Source organism: Hyaena hyaena, unplaced genomic scaffold (assembly GCF_003009895.1).
Source record: "Hyaena hyaena isolate Hyena2069 unplaced genomic scaffold, ASM300989v1 scaffold_528, whole genome shotgun sequence".
NCBI lineage: Eukaryota > Metazoa > Chordata > Mammalia > Carnivora > Hyaenidae > Hyaena > Hyaena hyaena.
The window spans coordinates 117,138-131,340 of NW_024081158.1; the positions used below are offsets into that span (position 1 = coordinate 117,138).

At 41.8% G+C, this 14,203-nt stretch overlaps 1 protein-coding gene and 1 long non-coding RNA gene across 4 annotated transcripts in view; both read right to left on the reverse strand.

Annotated features, from left to right (window-relative positions):
• LOC120247481 (protein lifeguard 2-like) overlaps positions 1-2,939 on the reverse strand; it is a 28,900-nt gene extending 25,961 nt beyond the window's left edge. Inside the window, exon 1 of the mRNA XM_039255422.1 lies at positions 2,675-2,939. Coding sequence (XP_039111353.1) covers positions 2,675-2,939 — 265 coding nt within the window. The remainder of the gene's footprint in view (positions 1-2,674) is intronic.
• Positions 2,940-8,096: 5,157 nt separating this feature from the next.
• Positions 8,097-13,946, reverse strand: LOC120247492. Of its 3 annotated transcripts, XR_005532326.1 has the most exons (4): positions 13,907-13,946; positions 12,769-12,854; positions 11,774-11,909; positions 8,097-8,359 (listed from the first exon to the last, which is right to left on the reverse strand). It is a non-coding gene; the product is annotated as an uncharacterized LOC120247492 (long non-coding RNA). The 3 variants fall into 3 exon arrangements; XR_005532324.1 differs by lacking the exons at positions 12,769-12,854; positions 13,907-13,946 and adding an exon at positions 12,041-12,110; XR_005532325.1 differs by lacking the exons at positions 12,769-12,854; positions 13,907-13,946 and adding an exon at positions 12,016-12,086.
• Between the last annotated feature and the right edge of the window lie 257 nt (positions 13,947-14,203).

Here is a 14,203-nt window from a genome sequence, read left to right on the forward strand (position 1 = left end):
GATTTTTAACAAAATGTGCTGGAGCAATTCAAGCAAGAAAGAATAGTCTTTTCAACAAATGGTGCTGGGATAACTGGACACATACACACAAAAGGGTGAATTTGGATCCCTTCCTCAGGTAATACATACAAAAAAACTAATTATTAGTTTAAAATGGATGGAGGGATGCCTGGGTGGCTCAGTTGGTTGAGCGTCCAGCTCTTGATTTCAGCTCAGGTCACGATCTCACACTGAGGTCCATGAATTTGAGCCTCGTGTTGGGCTCTGTGGTGTGAGCATGGAGCCTGCTTGGGATTCTCTATCCCCCATTGTTTTTTTTTCTCTCTCTCTGTCTCTCTCTCTCTCTCAAAATAAAGAATTTTTTTTTAAAGATAGGCAGTAAGAAGCACTGACAAGGGCTTGGAGAAACAGAAACCCTCATACACTGATGGCTGGAATGTAAAATGGTCCAGTCACTTTGGAAAAGTTTGGCGGTTCCCCAGAATGTTAAACATAGATTTACCACATAGCTTAGCAAGTCCCAGGTATCTACCCAAGAGAAATGAAGATTTATGTCTACACACTCAAATAGGAATATTGATCACAGCATTAATCATAATAACCAAAAAGTGGAGGGGCGCCTGGGTGGCTTAGTCGGTTGAGCGTCCGACTTTTGCTTAGGTCATGATCTCGCGGTTCGTGGGTTCGGGCCCCACGTCGGGCTCTGTGCTGACTGCCAGCTCAGAGCCTGGAGCCTGTTTCAGTCTGTGACTCCCTCTCTCTCTGACCCTCCCCTGCTCGCGCTGTCTCTCTCTCTCTCCTAGAAATAAATAAAACATTTAAAAAAAAAAAAAAACCAAAAAGTGGAAACAACCCAAGTGTCTATCAACTGCAGGGTAAATAACCACAATGTGTTCTACCCAGCTGATAGAATACTATACACCCATAGAGAAGGAAGTACTGATATGTACTGCAACGTGGGTGAACTCTGAACACATTATGCCAAGTGCAAGAAGGCAATCACAGAAGATCACATAATGTACAATCCCATTTATATGAAACATCCAGAATCCACAAATTAGTGGTTGTCACTAATTATTGGTTGTCAGAGGCCAGGACGAGGACAGGATGGGGGGGACTGACTGATAATGGGTATGGGTTTCTTTTTGTGGTTGCACAACTCTGTAAATACGCTAAAAATCATGGAATTGTACATTTAAAAGGGGTAAATCTTATGATATGTATAAAGCTGCTTTAAAAAATTATAGCCCCCAGCCCCATAACTCTTTTTTTAATGTTTTATTTTTGAGAGTGAGAGACACAGAGCACAAGCAGGGGAGGGGCAGAGAGAGAGTGAGACACAGAATCCAAAGCAAGCTTCAGGCTCTGAGCTGTCAGCACTGAGCCTGATGCAGGGCTTGAACCCACGAACCATGAGATCATGACCTGAACCAAAGTTGGATGTTCAACCAACTAAGCCACCCAGACGCCCCTACCATAACTCTTAATCCATTACCCTGCTATACTTTTCCTTTGTTTCCATAGTGCTGTCACCTTTTTATATACCATATAATTTTTTTTTAAGTGGGAAAGGGCCCATCCTCTGTCCTCCAGGAGAGGCTGACACAAATAACTAACGGTAGTGAGGGAGCTTTACATGTGTTCTCAATATAAGCCCTTATACTTGATTTCCCATCTGTTAAGTAACACTACAATAACTTCATTCACAGGATTGTTGTAATAACCAAATGCAAAAATGTTCCTCTCACACAACATCTGATGATGAAATACTGGCACCTGTGACAGAGGTGGTTAGTTGTTCAGTGACATCCATTCTCCCTGGCTTCATCCCTCTCCACTCCAAATCTTGTTAAAGATGGCAGTGGGCCCAACGAAGAACACATGGAGGTGGCCACGTGATCTTGGTAGGGTCAATGACATGAGATTGGAAATTGATGGGTGTGCTTTCTGGGAAAGCCTCTCAAAAGAGGTCAGATTTGGCTGACTCTTAGGACATCTACCCACAAATGGCACCTCTTGTAGTTGTCAAGGTAGTAGATCAGCCTTGGCCTTTCTTTGCCCTTGCCTTTACCTACCTGGAAGGCTAGAGCTCCAAAAGGCAGATTTCCAGCCACAAGATGGGGGGTGAGGGCCACAAGGAGACAGCAATGGGACCCAAAGCTCACAGTCCACTTTTAAGTTGTCTCGTCTCTAAGAAGGTCTAAGGGTGACAGAGTGATCACTGGGACCTGCAGCATTTGCCTTGAACTGCCTACCTTCAAACTTCACATTTCATGAAAGAGACATTTATTTAAGCCATAGTGTTTTAGTTTCCTGTTACTCACAGCTGAATGTATTTCCTACATAAAATTAATGTCTAGGGCATTGAATTAGTATGCTTTACTAATCATGACATCACCTTGTATGTAGGTAACAACATTCCACAGACAATGAGTAACACATATTTCCTAAGGGAACCACGAGTTATTCCCCATAATATGTCTGTGATGAACTTCTTGAGTGCCCTGGACAACTCTGGGGCCATCTACATCATGGCCCTACATCATGCTTCGGAGTAAAGCATGACTAGGAAAAAGTAAAGGCAAAGTTAAGTCTTCCAACAGTCCACTCTGTGGAAACATTTTAAGAGAACACTTGCTTTTCTCTTCCAAAAAGTTCATTTCTTTATTCTTACCTCTGCGGACAGATGAATCTGAGAACAAATTGCCTAAAGAACTGCTGACCTCTGGGGTGGTGTCTTCTGAAATCTGTACCACATAGGAATCCAATCGCTCTCTAGTCTTAGAATGTGGTTCTTCATGAGTTCTTTGTGGCTCAGATGAAGGTAAACTTGTGGAGTGACTAGGCCCAGTCTGGATGTTACTATCTGCTGCTTTCCGAACCAGATGCTGATGATCTCCAGAACTGAAGTCTATTGGTTCACTGATCTCCAAGTCCATTTTCCTGGAGTGGGAGAGTTGTTATTCAAGTCCTTGTGCTCATAAACAACTACAATCTTAGCATCCTCATAACATTCAAGTGAATTTTTCTTAATTTTAACTTCCTTAGTACTTACCAAGTCAGTACTTAGCAAATATTTATTGGATGAATAATGAATACTTTTAAGATGAAGCCTATAGAGTAAAATAACTTGCATTCTATTGTGAAATTATAGGTTTATAAATTCATTCAGCTAGGAGTTAATAATCTCCTTCTTATGCACCAAGTATGCAGCTGCCCATCACCTCTGCCCTCAAAGTGCTTACATTTTGGGAGAGAAGATAATCAAACACACAATGATATAAAAGGCAAAATAAGCAGGGCCAGGAACAGTGGAGGATATGAGAACCCCTAATGAAATCTGGAGGAATATGCAGGAAGTATAAGAGGTTGTCAAAAGCTTCCAGATAAAGTGAAGTTTAAGCCAAGGCTGGAAGATGAGTAGGAATAAGAGGTGGGGAAAGACAGGGACCTAGTCCAGCCTGGACCAGAACTGGAGGAAGCAGAGAAGACAGGTTCCAGAGCAGAATGAGGTTAGACAGAGGACTAGTTAGGGCAGGCCAATGAGGGGCTGGCAAGCCAAATTCGTCCTGAAGGGAATGGCTGTGGTAGGCAGAATTAATGCCCTGCCCAAGAGGTGCACATCCTAATCTCTGGGACTTGTGAATGCTGCGTCACATGGCAAAGGGAACACTGTAGATGTGAGGAAGTTAAGGATTCTGAGGTAGGGATAGGATTCCAGATTATCTGGGTGGACCCAGTTGAATCACAAGCATCCTCAGGATCATACTTTTAAGAGGGAGGCTGGAGGATCAGAGTCACAGAAGGAGATGTGACCACAGGAGCAGAAGTCAGTAATAGAGTTGCTGTCTTTGAAGATGGAGGGAGGAGCCAAGAGCCAAGGAATGCAGGAGGCCTCTGGAAGTTGAACAAGGCAAGGAATACATTTATTCTCCCCTAGCACCTCCAGAAAGGAATGCTGACACTTTGATTTTAGCCCAATAAGACTGATTTTGGACTGCTGCTCTGCAGGACTATAAGATGATAAATTTGTATTGTTTTAAGGCGTCATGCTTGTAGTAATTTGTTACAGCAGCCATAGATAACTAACACAATGAAGAATTACTGAAGGTTCTCCAGCAGGGCACCATGGGGATCTGACTAGAAAGGCTGCCCTAGGCACTCGTGTGGAGAAAGAGCCAGAATAAGCAAAAGCAGAAGCAAAGAGATTACGGTGGCTGTGCCACAGTGCTTTGGAGCAGAACACACTTCTTAGAAAACCAGTACTAAATGAACCAAAAATGGCAAAGAAAAGCCATCTACCATTAACCTCAGGAGGATGCAAAGACAAGCCCCTGCTGCTGGCCTCCTGCCCTGCAAACACAGTCTGAAGAGACTGCTGCGAGGGCCAGGGCTTCCGCAAACCGTAGACCACCTGGGAATGGCAGAAACTGAAGGTCTGAACAGAACACCATAATCTCAGAGAGACAGAGTCCCTTTTGTAAAGATGTCCTTCTCCTCAAATTAATCTCTAAGTTTTACAAAATTCATTGGGAATTTTTTTTTGCAGTACTTGAAAATGTTAACTCTAGGGTTCATAAGAAAGAGTAAATATATGAGAATAATCAAGGAAAAAATTGAAAGAGAAGGATTATGGAGAGTTGGGGGGTAGTGATCTACCTTATCAAACACCAAAATATCATGAAGCTACAGAATTAAAAGTGTGGTGCCAGCATATCAATAGAGAAATGGAGTGGTGGGATAGAAGAGATACAAGAAATAGACCCATGTATATATATGAGAATTTAAAATTTGATTAAGGTGGCATTTCAAATTATTGTCCCATGGTGTTGGACCAACTGGCTATGCTTGGAAAACAAAGTTAAGAAACATTTCACATCCTTTACAAAAATGCATTCCAGATGAATTAAAGATATTATAGTATCTTGTAGAATATCTACAATCTTGTAGAATATCTAATAGCCATCGATATTCTACAAAACAAAATATCAATGAAACTCTTCGTAAGCCTTTGGAAGAAGGATACCATAAAAGAAAGGCTTGCCAAATCGGGAGTACAAAAACACTTTAAGTATCATTACACAAAGATACCAATAAGTCTGAAATGCAAAATTATGAAAAAAATTTGCAATGTTTACTATACTGTAAAAAGAAGTTTTTAACAAGGAAAAGATGAGCAATTCAACAGAAAGATGAGAAAATAATACAAATAGGCAATTCATAAAGGGAAGTTAAGTGGTCAATAAATTTAGGAGATAATATCTCACAAATATCTAAAGTGCAAGTAAAAACAATTGTGAACTTATTTCTTTTTGCATAAAAGACCGGTGAAAACTATAAAGATAATTCTCAGAGTCGCAAGGATGTGGAAAAAATGGATAACCCAGGGTCACATTACAACTTGTGGGGGTCCTACACACATTTGCCTTTGGGGGTCCCCCTCCATAAAAAAAATATTAAAATATACATTTTATGGCTGCACTGGTATAAAAAATACAATCCAGGTTGGAGTCATTGTATACTATGTATTCATTATTATTCTTATATTTTTTTCTCCTGATTTTAAAAGAAATTAAAACTTTTTCATGACCCCTAAAAGGACGGTGGGCCCTAGGCAATGTGCCTATTGTGCCCCGTGGTGAAGTGGTGAAGGTTGGCAGCTGTGTCAACCTTATTCTCGTGAGTAATTTGGCAGCCTCAGATTCAAAATACGTGTTACTTTAGTCCCAACAAGTACATTTTCAGGAACTTATCCCATAAAAATACCTGCACAAACAAGCAATGATACAGATATAAGGAAACTCAATACCTTACTCACTGTAACTGCCAAAAAAATTTAAAACAGACTAAATATCAGTCATTAAGGAAATGGTTAAATTGATTTTGGCAAAGAAAAGGTAGATATATATGGACTCATGTCATAAGTTCACTGCAATACACTTTTGAATTATACACTTTGAATTATACACACACACACACTTCCAGAGACTAAAGACATATACTACAAACTGTTAAAATGTTTATCTCTAGGGGCGCCTGGGTGGCTTAGTCGGTTGAGCGTCCGACTTTCGCTTAGGTCATGATCTCGCAGTTTGTGGGTTCGAGCCCCGCGTCGGGCTCTGTGCTGACTGCCAGCTCAGAGCCTGGAGCCTGTTTCAGTCTGTGACTCCCTCTCTCTCTGACCCTCCCCTGCTCGCGCTGTCTCTCTCTCTCTCCTAGAAATAAATAAAACATTTAAAAAAAAAAAAAAACCAAAAAGTGGAAACAACCCAAGTGTCTATCAACTGCAGGGTAAATAACCACAATGTGTTCTACCCAGCTGATAGAATACTATACACCCATAGAGAAGGAAGTACTGATATGTACTGCAACGTGGGTGAACTCTGAACACATTATGCCAAGTGCAAGAAGGCAATCACAGAAGATCACATAATGTACAATCCCATTTATATGAAACATCCAGAATCCACAAATTAGTGGTTGTCACTAATTATTGGTTGTCAGAGGCCAGGACGAGGACAGGATGGGGGGGACTGACTGATAATGGGTATGGGTTTCTTTTTGTGGTTGCACAACTCTGTAAATACGCTAAAAATCATGGAATTGTACATTTAAAAGGGGTAAATCTTATGATATGTATAAAGCTGCTTTAAAAAATTATAGCCCCCAGCCCCATAACTCTTTTTTTAATGTTTTATTTTTGAGAGTGAGAGACACAGAGCACAAGCAGGGGAGGGGCAGAGAGAGAGTGAGACACAGAATCCAAAGCAAGCTTCAGGCTCTGAGCTGTCAGCACTGAGCCTGATGCAGGGCTTGAACCCACGAACCATGAGATCATGACCTGAACCAAAGTTGGATGTTCAACCAACTAAGCCACCCAGACGCCCCTACCATAACTCTTAATCCATTACCCTGCTATACTTTTCCTTTGTTTCCATAGTGCTGTCACCTTTTTATATACCATATAATTTTTTTTTAAGTGGGAAAGGGCCCATCCTCTGTCCTCCAGGAGAGGCTGACACAAATAACTAACGGTAGTGAGGGAGCTTTACATGTGTTCTCAATATAAGCCCTTATACTTGATTTCCCATCTGTTAAGTAACACTACAATAACTTCATTCACAGGATTGTTGTAATAACCAAATGCAAAAATGTTCCTCTCACACAACATCTGATGATGAAATACTGGCACCTGTGACAGAGGTGGTTAGTTGTTCAGTGACATCCATTCTCCCTGGCTTCATCCCTCTCCACTCCAAATCTTGTTAAAGATGGCAGTGGGCCCAACGAAGAACACATGGAGGTGGCCACGTGATCTTGGTAGGGTCAATGACATGAGATTGGAAATTGATGGGTGTGCTTTCTGGGAAAGCCTCTCAAAAGAGGTCAGATTTGGCTGACTCTTAGGACATCTACCCACAAATGGCACCTCTTGTAGTTGTCAAGGTAGTAGATCAGCCTTGGCCTTTCTTTGCCCTTGCCTTTACCTACCTGGAAGGCTAGAGCTCCAAAAGGCAGATTTCCAGCCACAAGATGGGGGGTGAGGGCCACAAGGAGACAGCAATGGGACCCAAAGCTCACAGTCCACTTTTAAGTTGTCTCGTCTCTAAGAAGGTCTAAGGGTGACAGAGTGATCACTGGGACCTGCAGCATTTGCCTTGAACTGCCTACCTTCAAACTTCACATTTCATGAAAGAGACATTTATTTAAGCCATAGTGTTTTAGTTTCCTGTTACTCACAGCTGAATGTATTTCCTACATAAAATTAATGTCTAGGGCATTGAATTAGTATGCTTTACTAATCATGACATCACCTTGTATGTAGGTAACAACATTCCACAGACAATGAGTAACACATATTTCCTAAGGGAACCACGAGTTATTCCCCATAATATGTCTGTGATGAACTTCTTGAGTGCCCTGGACAACTCTGGGGCCATCTACATCATGGCCCTACATCATGCTTCGGAGTAAAGCATGACTAGGAAAAAGTAAAGGCAAAGTTAAGTCTTCCAACAGTCCACTCTGTGGAAACATTTTAAGAGAACACTTGCTTTTCTCTTCCAAAAAGTTCATTTCTTTATTCTTACCTCTGCGGACAGATGAATCTGAGAACAAATTGCCTAAAGAACTGCTGACCTCTGGGGTGGTGTCTTCTGAAATCTGTACCACATAGGAATCCAATCGCTCTCTAGTCTTAGAATGTGGTTCTTCATGAGTTCTTTGTGGCTCAGATGAAGGTAAACTTGTGGAGTGACTAGGCCCAGTCTGGATGTTACTATCTGCTGCTTTCCGAACCAGATGCTGATGATCTCCAGAACTGAAGTCTATTGGTTCACTGATCTCCAAGTCCATTTTCCTGGAGTGGGAGAGTTGTTATTCAAGTCCTTGTGCTCATAAACAACTACAATCTTAGCATCCTCATAACATTCAAGTGAATTTTTCTTAATTTTAACTTCCTTAGTACTTACCAAGTCAGTACTTAGCAAATATTTATTGGATGAATAATGAATACTTTTAAGATGAAGCCTATAGAGTAAAATAACTTGCATTCTATTGTGAAATTATAGGTTTATAAATTCATTCAGCTAGGAGTTAATAATCTCCTTCTTATGCACCAAGTATGCAGCTGCCCATCACCTCTGCCCTCAAAGTGCTTACATTTTGGGAGAGAAGATAATCAAACACACAATGATATAAAAGGCAAAATAAGCAGGGCCAGGAACAGTGGAGGATATGAGAACCCCTAATGAAATCTGGAGGAATATGCAGGAAGTATAAGAGGTTGTCAAAAGCTTCCAGATAAAGTGAAGTTTAAGCCAAGGCTGGAAGATGAGTAGGAATAAGAGGTGGGGAAAGACAGGGACCTAGTCCAGCCTGGACCAGAACTGGAGGAAGCAGAGAAGACAGGTTCCAGAGCAGAATGAGGTTAGACAGAGGACTAGTTAGGGCAGGCCAATGAGGGGCTGGCAAGCCAAATTCGTCCTGAAGGGAATGGCTGTGGTAGGCAGAATTAATGCCCTGCCCAAGAGGTGCACATCCTAATCTCTGGGACTTGTGAATGCTGCGTCACATGGCAAAGGGAACACTGTAGATGTGAGGAAGTTAAGGATTCTGAGGTAGGGATAGGATTCCAGATTATCTGGGTGGACCCAGTTGAATCACAAGCATCCTCAGGATCATACTTTTAAGAGGGAGGCTGGAGGATCAGAGTCACAGAAGGAGATGTGACCACAGGAGCAGAAGTCAGTAATAGAGTTGCTGTCTTTGAAGATGGAGGGAGGAGCCAAGAGCCAAGGAATGCAGGAGGCCTCTGGAAGTTGAACAAGGCAAGGAATACATTTATTCTCCCCTAGCACCTCCAGAAAGGAATGCTGACACTTTGATTTTAGCCCAATAAGACTGATTTTGGACTGCTGCTCTGCAGGACTATAAGATGATAAATTTGTATTGTTTTAAGGCGTCATGCTTGTAGTAATTTGTTACAGCAGCCATAGATAACTAACACAATGAAGAATTACTGAAGGTTCTCCAGCAGGGCACCATGGGGATCTGACTAGAAAGGCTGCCCTAGGCACTCGTGTGGAGAAAGAGCCAGAATAAGCAAAAGCAGAAGCAAAGAGATTACGGTGGCTGTGCCACAGTGCTTTGGAGCAGAACACACTTCTTAGAAAACCAGTACTAAATGAACCAAAAATGGCAAAGAAAAGCCATCTACCATTAACCTCAGGAGGATGCAAAGACAAGCCCCTGCTGCTGGCCTCCTGCCCTGCAAACACAGTCTGAAGAGACTGCTGCGAGGGCCAGGGCTTCCGCAAACCGTAGACCACCTGGGAATGGCAGAAACTGAAGGTCTGAACAGAACACCATAATCTCAGAGAGACAGAGTCCCTTTTGTAAAGATGTCCTTCTCCTCAAATTAATCTCTAAGTTTTACAAAATTCATTGGGAATTTTTTTTTGCAGTACTTGAAAATGTTAACTCTAGGGTTCATAAGAAAGAGTAAATATATGAGAATAATCAAGGAAAAAATTGAAAGAGAAGGATTATGGAGAGTTGGGGGGTAGTGATCTACCTTATCAAACACCAAAATATCATGAAGCTACAGAATTAAAAGTGTGGTGCCAGCATATCAATAGAGAAATGGAGTGGTGGGATAGAAGAGATACAAGAAATAGACCCATGTATATATATGAGAATTTAAAATTTGATTAAGGTGGCATTTCAAATTATTGTCCCATGGTGTTGGACCAACTGGCTATGCTTGGAAAACAAAGTTAAGAAACATTTCACATCCTTTACAAAAATGCATTCCAGATGAATTAAAGATATTATAGTATCTTGTAGAATATCTACAATCTTGTAGAATATCTAATAGCCATCGATATTCTACAAAACAAAATATCAATGAAACTCTTCGTAAGCCTTTGGAAGAAGGATACCATAAAAGAAAGGCTTGCCAAATCGGGAGTACAAAAACACTTTAAGTATCATTACACAAAGATACCAATAAGTCTGAAATGCAAAATTATGAAAAAAATTTGCAATGTTTACTATACTGTAAAAAGAAGTTTTTAACAAGGAAAAGATGAGCAATTCAACAGAAAGATGAGAAAATAATACAAATAGGCAATTCATAAAGGGAAGTTAAGTGGTCAATAAATTTAGGAGATAATATCTCACAAATATCTAAAGTGCAAGTAAAAACAATTGTGAACTTATTTCTTTTTGCATAAAAGACCGGTGAAAACTATAAAGATAATTCTCAGAGTCGCAAGGATGTGGAAAAAATGGATAACCCAGGGTCACATTACAACTTGTGGGGGTCCTACACACATTTGCCTTTGGGGGTCCCCCTCCATAAAAAAAATATTAAAATATACATTTTATGGCTGCACTGGTATAAAAAATACAATCCAGGTTGGAGTCATTGTATACTATGTATTCATTATTATTCTTATATTTTTTTCTCCTGATTTTAAAAGAAATTAAAACTTTTTCATGACCCCTAAAAGGACGGTGGGCCCTAGGCAATGTGCCTATTGTGCCCCGTGGTGAAGTGGTGAAGGTTGGCAGCTGTGTCAACCTTATTCTCGTGAGTAATTTGGCAGCCTCAGATTCAAAATACGTGTTACTTTAGTCCCAACAAGTACATTTTCAGGAACTTATCCCATAAAAATACCTGCACAAACAAGCAATGATACAGATATAAGGAAACTCAATACCTTACTCACTGTAACTGCCAAAAAAATTTAAAACAGACTAAATATCAGTCATTAAGGAAATGGTTAAATTGATTTTGGCAAAGAAAAGGTAGATATATATGGACTCATGTCATAAGTTCACTGCAATACACTTTTGAATTATACACTTTGAATTATACACACACACACACTTCCAGAGACTAAAGACATATACTACAAACTGTTAAAATGTTTATCTCTAGGGGCGCCTGGGTGGCTTAGTCGGTTGAGCGTCCGACTTTCGCTTAGGTCATGATCTCGCAGTTTGTGGGTTCGAGCCCCGCGTCGGGCTCTGTGCTGACTGCCAGCTCAGAGCCTGGAGCCTGTTTCAGTCTGTGACTCCCTCTCTCTCTGACCCTCCCCTGCTCACGCTGTCTCTCTCTCTCTCCTAGAAATAAATAAAACATTAAAAAAATTTAAAAAAAATATATGTTTATCTCTAACAGAGCAGAGTTGGGGAATTCATTCTGAGGTGCATGAGTTTTTATAATGAGCACTTACTAATTATGTAAATTAAAAAAGATATTTACATTTTGAAGAGAAAAAGCAAGATTTCTCTGTCTTGATAAAGTCTGGAGCTCCTCCGAGGAAAGCCGCCTCCCCACACAGCTGAGAAGCGCTGAAAGATGCTTTAATCCCTGAGTTGGTTTCCTCCCCCGTGCAGCCCTGCAAATCAGGAGGCAGCAAGTTTCAAACCACTTGAAAACAAAAATAAACTAACAAAAATCAAAGGCAGCTGAGCTCTCCTCACGAAACTACAGTCAGCTGGTACCTTAATCATAGAACAAGGCATTCACCTGGTCCTTCTTGTCTCCTAAATCAGAGGTCAATCCAAAGGACAGGCAGACCCTGGGGTTGAGAAGGGAAGTTCTGAGTGACAGTTAGGGGAGTGGCAGTTGGAGCCTGGGGTGGGCCAGGGTCCCCGCTGCATAGGAGAGGGCCTCTGAGTCAGGTCTATCCCCTGAGACTCCTACTGGTCAAAGGGTCATGGCTGATGTGCTGTGTGCTGAGTCTCAGTGAGGCCCTACCCCTGAACCTCCAAAACCAACTTCCAGGTCAAAGAGAGTCCTAAAACCTTAGTCCAAGGCTTCTAGGCACAGGTCCCATGTGGCAGCCATGGAACAAACATACAACAAAGCAACTGCATTAGGTTATGACGTGAGGGTGTGTCTGTGGTGGGAGGTGGACATCACGACGCCCCTCCTGAAGATGACAAAGGGAAAGGTCAGTGAGAGTGTCTGCCTGGGCTCTCCTCTCCTGCACCATCTCTGCCCCGTCCACAATCTCTCTCTCTAGTTTGTCGTCAGTAGACAATTGGACACATATTTTCCCAAGGTTACATGTCAGGGGGGAGTAGAGCAAATGCCTTGACCATCCTGGTCAAAAGAAATGCTTCCCCCTCCTCCATCTTCTCCTTCTCACTTCTCTCCTCTCCTCCTTTCTTACTGGCCTCAGAATCAACATTAATCAATCGGGCACTTACCAGATGCAGAAATTGTTTATAGTCTCACATGTAATCACTCACCGAATGCTCACGTTGAACCTGTGGAGTATCTGCTCTTAGTGTCCTCCTTTGACAGGGTAAGTAAGTGGGACTCAGGTGCTCTGCCCCTAAGATGAACAGCACAAAGGCATGAACGGTCAAGGAGTTTCACGCTGCCCATATTCACTGAGACACAAAGTCTGATGAATAGTATTCTCTTTGAAACCATCCTGTCATGTATTTTATGTAGCGGTTCTCTTTTTTTTTTTTTTAATTTTAAGACTTTTAATTAATGAACCATGCAACACCTAAATCATGCAAATTAGACTGCTTGTCAACACTGATTATTCCCTGGGGGAATTCAGCTTGATTCCTTTCCCTTAGTGTTAACTATAAGTCCTTAGGAACTATTTATTTCTCTTCAAAGCTCGCTCTCTCTCTCTCTCTCTCTCTCACACACACACACACACACATACATACACACACACACACACAAACACACCATGAACAGAATTTTTTCAAGCATCCCCATAGGTACAAATTTTCTCTATGGGCAGCAACTGAACCCTTCCCCTGGGTCCAGCCTGGGTTCTCTCTCTCTCTCTGTTTCAGTCTCAGACCTCTCCTCTGGCACCTGGCACCTCAGGGAGCCCAGCCTGGCCAGTTGTGGCTCTTGCTCTTACTGAGGCACCAGTGAGGAAGCAGGGGATTGGGTCCCAGCCTATACTGAGTTGTCTTTCTGAGTTTTTTCTCCCACCCATTTCCCTCACCTCCTGACTTGCCCCTCCACCCCTAACCACATCATCTTCTCTGCCAAGCCCCAACCACAGTCTGTCCCCACGGCACACCACTCTGTTACACTCTAGTATATCTGCACGGGACTGATAGCTTTGCTCCTTGGAGGAGAAGCACCACTTCTGGACTTAGAACTACAAGCCAAGTACAAGAACTGATCAAATCTTCACCCAGCCCTGAGGTGGGCAATACCATCCTTACTTTACAGAAAAGGACCTGAACCACAAGAGGAGATCCGGCTGCCAGTCCTTGAACTAGACCCAATCCACTGTGCACCACTATCTCCAATAGGGAGAGGATTTTTACGGCTGAAAAACTGCCTGTGTTTCGTTTTTTTCCCATTTGATACTTTCTCTATTTTTAAAATAAAAAGAACATGGAGCACCTGGGTGGCTCTGTCGGTTAAGCATCTGACTTCCACTCAGATCATGATCTCAGTTTGTGGGTTTGAGCCCTGCATCGGGCTCTGTGCTGACATCTCAGAGCCTGGAGTCTGCTTCAAATTCTGTGTCTCCCTCTCTCTCTTCCCTCTCCTGTTCATTCTCTGTCTCTCTCTGAAAAATAAAAAAAAATTATAATTTTTTTAAAAAAAAATACAATAAAAGGAACACACTATGTGGTGAAAAAAATTCAAACAATACAAAATGAAAAGTGAAAGTCTCCCTCACCAATTCTGTTACCA